General features: G+C 36.0%; 1 protein-coding gene and 1 long non-coding RNA gene across 9 annotated transcripts in view; one reads left to right on the forward strand and one right to left on the reverse strand.

The window, feature by feature from the left end:
* The window catches only part of LOC126503086 (cytochrome P450 2C25), a 222,092-nt gene that overhangs the window by 20,301 nt on the left and 191,106 nt on the right, over positions 1-10,685 (reverse strand). For 4 of the 7 annotated variants that reach the window (XM_050144648.1, XM_050144639.1, XM_050144628.1 and 1 more), the window contains exon 8: positions 9,845-9,986. In XM_050144648.1, the coding sequence (XP_050000605.1) occupies positions 9,845-9,986 (142 nt within the window). Of the gene's footprint in view, positions 1-973; positions 1,642-2,713; positions 2,856-9,844; positions 9,987-10,685 lie in introns of those variants that run through there. The other 3 variants (XM_050144667.1, XM_050144714.1, XM_050144709.1) reach the window with 2 other exon arrangements.
* LOC126503183 (uncharacterized) overlaps positions 1-10,685 on the forward strand; it is a 33,384-nt gene that overhangs the window by 2,312 nt on the left and 20,387 nt on the right. The window contains exon 1 of one of the 2 annotated variants that reach the window (XR_007592205.1): positions 9,922-10,045. The exons of the other annotated variant lie outside the window; for it this stretch is intronic. This is a non-coding gene — a long non-coding RNA (uncharacterized lncRNA). Of the gene's footprint in view, positions 1-9,921; positions 10,046-10,685 lie in introns of those variants that run through there. 2 annotated transcript variants of the gene reach the window in all.

Consider the following 10,685-nt stretch of genomic DNA (forward strand, 5'->3'; position numbering starts at 1 on the left):
TATATATACACACACATATATATAGCTTATATTTCTTATTTATAGATCTTTGAATTCTTTATGTCTCTTGGTTTTTGGCTGTTAGATGTGAAATAAGTGAATTCTGTAAGCTTCTGTTTTCTCCTATTGAGGATGTCCTTTGTCTTACAGAAGCTTTTCAGTTTCATGAGGTCCCATTTATTAATTGTTAATCTTAGTGACTGGGCTATCAGTGTCCTGTATAGAAAATCGTCTCTTGTGTGAATATGGTAAAGGCTAATATGTATTTCTGCTTGTATCTGGTTTAGTGTGTCTGGTTTTATATTGAAGTATTTGAACACTTGTTTTGGTAATAAGTCATTCCTGTCCCATTTTTTAGTCTATTTTCTTTTATTTAGTTATATGTAGAGTCATAAATTAATTGTTGTTATATTATGCTAGACTTCAGTACTAAAAACCACAATTCATATCTCAGGAAGATTCTTTTGCCACAACTTAATAAGATATAAATAAATCCCAAATTATCGAAAGACATTGGTTTGACAGGTGGATATTGCAGTTACATTGATCAGAAATGAAATGTGTGTTCCCTATTCACTCACTCAACTTCATCACATATTTATGTCAACTTCATCTGTGCTCTAAATGAATCATGAATTGAAAGCATAATTTACATTTTGAGTTTCCCCACTCCCTCCTAGTCTCTAACTGCTCACATATTCTAAGTGTACTGATAAAATTTTAAAACATTCTATTTCAGTGAGGTTAGAAATTAAAACCTAGTTTTATTTCATGCTATCTGAAATTTATCAATGACTTCAATAATAACAAAAGCAATAGTGAATACAAAAGGATTAAAAATAAAAGTATACATAAAATATTAAGTGGAAAAATTAAGTATAATGTACATTCTACATACATTTTAAGATAAAGCATTTGTTCAACTAGTAAAATATATGAGTTTGAGTAAAGTAAGATCAATATAGGGATTAAATCAATTTTTACAACTTTATTTAAAATACAATTACAAGAATATTCATTATTCATTGAAACTCAAAGAAAATATTTTCAAACTACGTCAGTGAAACCAAATCATTTTGCAGAAAAAAAAACAAAGCACAGGTAAATATATCATTATTTCTATTACTTGAATAATGCTGGATATAACCTCCTCAAAGTTTTCATTAACTTTTTTCTCTATGAAAAAAATCACAAATTTTTCTTGAATGGATTTGAATGAAAATTGGAAAATCATGTGGAAATATAAAACCCCAAACCTCGTCCAAGCAAAATATAGAAGGGTGAGCAAAGTAGAATTATCACTACTGTGTCCCTGCCTGCTGTAGGACTGCCTTCCTGGTTATGAAGCAGCATAAGGAACCCCAAAAAACAGTGTGAATCAGATACCGGAACCACACTGTGAACCTGGGAGCATCACTAGCAAAGAAGAAGAGTAGAGAAGAAACAAGCTTACCTTGGGGATGAGGTAGTTCCTGAATTTAACATCGCAGGTCACTTCATGGGGTAGGCTGTTGGGGGCGATATCAATGAATCTCTGAATCTCATGAATCACGGCATCTGTGTAGGGCATTTGATTCCTGTCCTGCAAGCAGGGACTGCGTTGTCTGCCAATCACATGGTCAATCTCTTCCTGGACTTTAGCTGGTTAGGAACAATGACAAATGTTGAAATAGGAGAAAAGTAGCAGGGTATGTGTGAGTCTTTTTTTATTTTTTTGCAGTTTTACTCCAGTTATCTTATTAATCATCAGTGGGCAGGTTCAACACCAAACACTACTTGGAAATATATTTGTATTTTAACAACAACTGTTTTTTATATTGAGTTATTGGTATGGAAAAAGAAAATGTCAGTTAAACGCACATTCTGGTTATAATTGCATATTTATTAACACAAACACATATCACACACATGTCAGCATACATGTACACATGCCATCCTTTCACTTCTCTATAATCGATCTTAGATTATCATACTCAGTAATATGGACACTCATTGTGGAAAGAACTGCAGATACATAAATATCATTCCCTATAACAAATATAAGAGGTAGGTTTCATTTTTGATACTTATTTTGATTACTTCATGTCTTTTCACTTTAGTTTGTCCTTTTCACTTTTGTCATTTACAATATATTAAAGGTGTTGCCTGCACCACCGGACAGGAAAACTTTTGTTATGTTTGAAAAGATTATAGTTCAGCAGAACTTTTATAGACTCTGGTAAAACTTTCAAATATTGATTTAATTTCAACATCATTGAAAATATACTTCAAAATGTCCAAACAGTCTTGATTTCTTCACAGAATGTAAAATTTCACAGGAAAAAGCATAAAACACTAAGATTACTTATTAACTTATATGAGGTGATTTCTCTTTTCTTTACCACATAACTAAATTTATCAGAATAAAGAAAGTAACTACAAGAATTCATCTTTTCATAAGCCTGATTTTGGGGAAGAAGTCAATATTCAGCCACAGCTCCATATACGCTTTAGGAGCCTAGAACAGACTGCCTGCCAGGAAGCACAAAAAAGGACAATTTTTGATGGACATTTTTCAGCTGTGTTTTTTTGATTTTTCTCAGTTGTGCTCCCCTTTGCAGCCAGTGGAACTGCAAGTTAAATACTGAAATTTTTGAATAACACCACGCAGGGTACTGGCAGCATCTTGCCAGCATCTTCCCAGAATGCTATGATTTACCATATACAATCTCACCTGCGACATGTGGGTACTTCAGCAGGAGCAGGAGAGCAAATCTCATTGTTGTTTTTATAGTGTCTGTTCCACCAAGAAACAGATCATTCAATGTCACTGTCAGGTTTTCACGTGTATATATCGATTGCTGATTGTGATTCTCCTAAAGATGAGTTGATACTGTTATTAAACAAATTCTCTCCTGCCACAGCTAAGCTACAATTGAATATACAAAATTGTACAATTCTAGATTGTTGATATCACAGAATCTAGAAGGTACAGCAGTGGCTGAACTAAGTGGCATTTCGGAGACTGTGGTATAGATATCTAAACTTCATTATTCATACTTATATTTCCTGTTGGTCAAAATTGCACTTCTAAGATTTTATACGTGTGTGTGTGTGTGTGTGTGTGTGTGTGTGTGTACAATGTTGAACTGTAAGACTGTGGAGAATTTTATATGGATATAAGAAGACTCATTTGTAAGAGAAAACCCTGTATATTAAAGACGGTAAGAACATTGGCAGGTTCTTAACTCTAATGCTTCATGTCTACTGTATGACAACAACAAGAGGGTTACAAGTCTCTTTATACCTGAGTTCAGCAGACATTTGATTTAAGGCACTCATAACTCAGTTTTCCCTTAAATAAGGAAACATAATTTGAATTAGAATAAATAGGAGAATTGGGGACACAATGCTACCTTTCCAAAGCTCTTTTAAGAACTTCCTTTTTAAATATTCTCAAAGATTTTTATGGACTAAGTATAGCTGTACATTCATTACTGAGTTTAAAGTGTTTAAATAGATGAAGCACAGCTAGCAAGATTAGGTTCCCAGTCAAGGTGACTTAGCTCCATTCCATTAAGGAGTAAAATAGCAACATGATCTATGAATTAAGGAATGGTGAATGAGATACAAATGAGATACTAAGTCATGAAGCTAGAACATGACCCAGTCACGGCCTGCATGGAATAAATCAAAAGTCTGAATATTGATTTGACTAAGCTGTTAAGATGCTGTGCTACAGGATTGTCAACAATGTTACATCTTGAGATGCTGAGGCAAGTTTAGAGATGAATCATCATTATTTTATATTTATCAAATTGATAACATTTCATGACAAGATGGCCTCTAGTGTATTAATATTGTATAGCTAACACTATTAAAATAATTTACATTCTCTTCACTGCAACTTTTCAAGAAGCTCATCTATTTCCCTTTGTAATACATCTTCATGTGAATTTCTAACCAAAAATTGGCATTGCTTATGTCCAAATTAACTTTAATTAACTCTAAAAAATATACTTAAAAACTAACAACTATATTTATATATGCTTAAATGCATTTGGATATACAGTGGTGCAGTTTTGACTCATATTTTTTTCATAAGTACCACTTTTTGAGTATAAGGATTGCTCAACAAAGGGAACACATGCATGCTAGCAGAATCCTAGCTTCCTACTCTAGTGAGGAAATAGTTCTAAGAGAACAACACCCTACTTGCACTTTGACAAACCAGTAAATTTCTTAACTGTGTTAAAAATATTTATGCTAATACCAACATAGTAGTGATGTGGGATATCCTTCTGTATATGTGTTGGTTTTATAATTGGGTAATTAATAAAGTGGCTTTGGCCTATGGCAGGGCAGAATATAATGAGGGTTGAAGTGCTATATACAGGGACAGGTGGGGGGGGGGGAGAGAAGGCAGTGTCGGGGAGAAACCCTGTAGCTGCTGAAGGATAGGAAGCCAAAACCTTATGGGTAGGTCATAGCCTCATGATGATCCACAGATTAATATAAATGGATTAATTTAAGATGTAAAAGTCAATTAATAAGAATCTTGAGCTTGCTGGGCAGTGGCACATGCCTTTAATCTCAGCATACAGAAGGCAGAAGCAGGCAGATCTCTGTGAGCTTGAGGTCAGCCTGGTCTACAAGAGTCAGTTCCAGGACAGGCTCCAAAAACTACAGAGAAACCAGGTATCGAAAAAAACTGAAAAATAAAAGAAATCTGAGTTAATAGATCAGACTCTGTTATAATTAATACAGTTTTAGTGTCATTATTAGGGTGTGTGCTGCCAGGAAACAAATATATAGTCCTTGTTTACAAAATGGCACCCACTCTCTGGGGCATTGATCCACATAAGTCCTAAAAAAAACTTAAAGAAAATAGGGCTTCTAGAACTACCAAAACGGGAGCCAAGCACAGCTTCTTGGTAGCAACATTTTTTTCAGATTTTTTTTTCTTCTTGCTGGTGGTGTGCAGGGGCATGGTTAGGCTCTTTTAATAGAAGGCTTCCTGACAAAGAATTAGCAGCAAAAACTGCAGAGCCCTTTTAGGAGCCAACAGCTTATTTCATGCTGGCAGCACACAAACACCTCTGTTTTTGATGGAAGGTCTTGTTATGGAGCATTTAAATGTGGTTTGTAAGCAGAGTGCTTCAAATTGCTCAATGGCAACATAGACCCACTGTTTCCCTAGAGCTGGGGTGGTAAGCATGGCTGGCAGAGCCTGTGAACATGATTCCACCATGTTGGACTGGGCAGAGCACACAGTCAGGGCCATGAAGTTGGTCCTATTCATGCCTGCTTAACATTTAAAAAAAGTGATTCTGGTCAGAAAATGACTACAGACAAACAGTAAAGACAGATACAGACAGAAATAAAACTCTGAATGGGTCATAGTGTGTTTAAAAAATGTACGTATGTTTGAGAGAAAGAAGAAAAAGAGTATTGTTATGAAAAGAAATAGTTTAAAAATAAAACAACGTCTATAAAGAGAAAATAAAAGTAATATAAAAGAGTATAAACAGTTGTGTAGAAGGAGCAGTGGCCTACAATCCGCCGCCCGGTTACCAGCCGCCTGGCTAGCTTATGCCCCGAAATAACAACAAAACACAAATTGTATTCTTTTAAACACTCCTTGGCCCATTATATCTGGCCTCTTCTTGGCTAACTCTCACATCTTGACTAACCACGAGGTGGTGGCTTACCAGGAAGATTCTAGCATATGTCCATCTTGGGCTGGAGCTTCATCCTGTCTGCCTCAGAGAGGAGAGCTATGGCATCTGGCTCACTTCCCTTCTTCCCAGCATTCTGTTATGTCTACTCCACCTACCTAATTTTCTGACCTATCAGACCAAGCAGTTTTCTTTATTGATTAACCAATGAAACAACAGATTGACAAATGACCTTCCCACATCACAGTTGTAGATAAAAGGAGTAAAAACGATAAAATAATCCACATAAAAATGGAATATACACAGGCAATCTAGATGATGTATATTATTGTGTTTTTCTTGACATTTTTGATTGAAGAGAAACATTTGATTCTGGAAGCTTCTAAATTAAACCAACATAAAGTCTCTTGAATTGAAAATTTGGATCTAAGATTATGTTGCTTTGGAGAGAGCTTCTGCTTTCGTTTTCATTGTAGATGAGAACCTATGGATTCCTTTCAGGCTAATAGGTTTTGATGGGACAAGATTCCCTGAAATGTCTCTGTGAACCCTAAAAATACATTTCCCAATGAATAGTAGGAAGCAGTTTGAAGAAAACTATGCCCAAATTTCCCAAATGATTGATTATAAATATTTGTTTTCATTCAAAGGGGGATATAATGTAAAGATGAACACTTTGCATTGGTATGGATGATAGTCTATTGATACAAATTTAAGGTTGATTTTTGTTACATTTCATATATGTATTTCTGCTCTTGTTTAAGATAATATGTTTGCACAGCTAATTTGAAAATATATTGTATAATTAAGAAATACAAGTTAATAAATTGTCATCTACAATAATCAAACATTAGTCTTATTAGTTAAGTTTTCTAGAAATATAGAAATATATTTCATTTAGATAGATAAACTTCAACACTTCAAAGACCTACAGAATATGGAATTTAAAATGTTTGAAGAACTTAAACTTTTCTTGATAATGATATATGTCAGCTTGGGGGAGCAACAATCTACTTAAAGAGGTTCATTGGCATTGAAGAAACTCATTATGGAATTTTCCCTTCAGTGTGACAAGGCTAGCACTTTGGGTAAGAAACACTCTTAGGTGGACTTTGTGATGGTAGCTATATGATCTGTATATGCAGGACCCAGAAAAAATTGATTGCCGATCTTGATAAAAGAAGATGAGACAGTACTTCAGTGTTCCTGCTCCACCAAAGAAAATGCCAGACATTATGATGGACACAAAAGAAAGTGACTGATGAAGTACCAATATAGACTAAATAGTCTTTCAAATTTCCTGCTCCATGGAAGAGTCTGCTGGATACTACGGATCTATATGCTGAAAGTGGATGCCTCAACATTAGAGAAGAACTCTGGGTGATTGTCCTGGCAGCAAGATGTCTCTGTCAATTCTAGAAGTTTGGAAGCTGCTTGCAATGCACTTCCTGCTTACTTAGGTAAAATTATATCATTCTGGAGTCTTTGAAGAGTTGAAGACAGATATTTACAGTTATAGTTTTCCTTATTTATGATAAAGGATAAACTAGATATAAAACTTTTTAGACTCACAAAGATAGGTTAGATAATAGAGTTATTTTCTTAATTTGCCATATGTAAATGTACTAAATATTATAACTATTATTCTTTCTTGATAAATGTTTTGTACATTTTATTTTTACTATGTTAAAATTAAAACTTTCCTTTTTATTTAGACAGAAAAGGGGAGATGATGTGGGGTGTTCTCCTATATATGTGTTTCTTTTATTGGTTAATGAATAAAGCTGCTTTGGCTTGTGGCAAGGCAGAATATAATCAGGATGGAAGAGACGTAGAGAGAGAATAGGAGTCAAAGAGATGACATGTAGCTGTTGAAGGAGAGAGACACCAGAACTTTACCTGGTAAGCCACAATTCTNCTGAACACAATAAAGGGGGCATTCTTGGGGAATTCAAGGATGACCTGTGTCGCTGTCTCTCTGTCTGTGTGTGTCTGTGTATTTTAACCTCCAGCTCCCTTGCCCAAAGCTCGTGAACAGAATAATAGCGCACAGAGCTCAGACACCGGCGCGCGGTGCGCGGTACTCACGGATCAGCAGGATTAATATAGTGAAATTGAGCACCATATCGAATCAATCTACAGATTCAATCCCATTCACATAAAAATTTCAACACAAGTGTTTATGAAAACTGAGAGGAGAGTTTTCAGCTTTACATAGAAACACAAAAGAGCCAGGATAACTAAAAGTATCTTGAATGATAAAAGATATCATTCAGGTATCACTGATTTCAAATTATTCTACGAAGCTATAGCAACAAAAATCAGCCTGATATTGGTACAAAAAGAAAGAGGTTGAAGGAATCATGTTATGAGTTTATTGTCAAAATCATTTGATCTATGAAGGAACATCCCTGTCAAGCTATATATCAGAACATACTCTGTAGGTGTGAAGATGCAATATTTGAGACCAGCACCCTGCTTGGTGGAGTAGCAGAGACCCAAAGATTCCAATAGAGTCTCCTGCCACAACTACAAGGATTCCATGACCTCATGGTAACCTCGAAGTTTCTTACACCTAGACCTAGGATGATACATACATACATATGTGTGTGTGTGTGTGTGTATAAAACTCTCTATTTTCTTTTAAACAATTAAGCATGTTTGAATGTGTGGGTGAATGAATATGTCAAAGTTACTTGTTTAGTAAGTCCAGGTCTCCTGGAGCAGGGAAGACAGGTGGTTGTAAGTTTCCCAGGATTAGCGCTGGGCATTTGGCTCAGGTGTCTGGCAAAGGAAGCAAATTCTCTTAATTGCTGATTCATTTTCTCAGCCCTTTATCACCTTTGCAAAAATGACTAACATTAGCCAAAATTCCAGCCAGGACTGGGAATATGCTCAAAAAGTCTCCCCTCTACTGAAGAGATATGGACAGCTAGAGGTTATTCAAGAGAAGATCCAGTTTTCAATCATGAATTTGGCCACCTGTAGGTTATTGATGCTTCAGAACATGTCGCTAAACTTAAGCACACTAAAAGGACATAGTGCACGCAGTGCTTTAAGAACATTTTGAATTGCTGGGGCAGACTGAGAAGCCACTAGCAGCGGCACCAGGATTTATCCCTACTGCATGTATTGGCTTTTTGGGATCCTATTCTATTTGGATGTATACCTTGCTTAGGCTAAATATAGTAAGGAGGGCCTTGAACCTTCCACAAGGCAACGTGCCTTGCCCTCTCTGAGGATTGTTTGTGAGTGGGGTGAGAGGGTTTGTGGGGGGAATGGGCAGGGGGGAGAGAGTGGAAACTTGGATTGATATTTTTTATATTTTAAAAATCTAATAAATTAAAATAAAGAAAAAATGGGTGGAAACTGGAAGAAAAATAAAAGTGTTGTATACTAGTTGTATACTAAAGGAAGAACGTGTATGGAGTTGTAGTAAGAGAGAATAGTACAGGGTGAGAATGAAAGACACTTGGGTTGAAATATAGGTGTGGTTTTGATGAGAAGTTATTTTATACATATATAAAACTCAAACAATAAGAATGAGAATGTAAAATGATTTTAATTTTTGGTTTTATCTTTCATTTATGTCTTTTTTGTCAGATAGAAAGCCATAAATTACAATGTTGATTAATATTTGTGTTTTATTTTTGAAGTATTAGAGAGAAAATTGTGCCTATTTCTCCCTAGCAACTGTCTTGGTCAGGGATGGGTGATTCTCTCTAAACACAAGGCCAATCACACCAACCTATTTTTCATCTGCTTCCCTGAGTGGGCTTCATCCCATCAGAGCTTTTCTGTAGTTTTTGGAGTGTGTTTCTACATAGTTGAGCCTGGAGAAGTGTGAAACAACCAAAAAAAAAGTAAAATTATGGCAGTCTTTATTTAATGGTGATTGTTCAAAGGCTAGGTTACATTTATTCTCTATGATGATTGTCTTTTGTATCCATGGGATGTTCATATAAAGGAAGACTGCAAATTGTAAAACTAACAGCATTCTTTACTTTAGTGAAGTGTGTGAAGTAAGTGTAACCTCCAAATTTGATTCCTGCAGGGAAGAGTTGTCAACAACAGTGAATAGGTACTAATCACACACAAAATGAAATTCTATGATTCCCTTAGGTGTCACTGTAAAATTTCCCACAGCTCCTCATGTCACCAAAGTCATGAAAATGAGGTTATATTACCTGCTGAGAAAGGCATAAAGTAGTCACTTTTCTTAAAGTTTCCTTTTGCATCCAGAAAATGACCAGGATCAAACGTCTCCGGATTGGGGAATTCGTTGCTGTCATACAAAACTGATGATAGTGATATTAATATGCTCGTTCCCTGCAAACAATTCACACAAAGCCACCAAGTTACAAAGATATCATGGCTCCATAAAGTAGGTACAAAAAAGATCAGGGAAATTTCATCAGACAGAACATGCAGGAAACAGGGAGGAGTCTGAGACCAGTCACAGGGATGTGGCTAATGTGCCTCTACTGAATTTGAAATCAGCACTTAGGTTTTGGTACTAACCATTTGAGTCTGTTCCCTTTCCCTGCACACTCGGACATGGGTGTTTCAACACCTGCTGCTCTAGTTTATCAGTTGCTTTACATAAGTCACATGGGTCATGATATCATGTGGAGAGCTGTACTGTATGTAAATAGTATAGGAACTCATTCATGATGGAGCACAAACAAAGTCTGGACGCAGAAACATCAATTGGTTTCTCTCATGGACAGAATTCAGATATAGATGCATTCTTACAGGTCAACGATGGAAGGGTCTCTTCTCACATGTACTGCCTATGTATATAAGCACACACATACAAGCAGGAGGGATGCTGTTTGTGAGGGACCAGAACTAATGGAACATGAAAGGACACAATGTAAATTTTTTATTCATTCTTTTTTCATATTCTGTATCCTCATCTCCTTCCAGTCCCCTTAGTCCCACAATCAACCATCTCTTTCAGAACCACTGCCACTCTGCTTCCCTTCAGAAAAGGCAGGCCTCCCAGAGAAGTCTACTGAGCAAGGG

The sequence above is a fragment of the Alexandromys fortis genome, unplaced genomic scaffold (assembly GCF_014885135.2).
Source record: "Alexandromys fortis isolate MF-2015 unplaced genomic scaffold, M_Fortis_MF-2015_v1.1 scaffold_16, whole genome shotgun sequence".
In the NCBI taxonomy this organism is placed as follows: domain Eukaryota; kingdom Metazoa; phylum Chordata; class Mammalia; order Rodentia; family Cricetidae; genus Alexandromys; species Alexandromys fortis.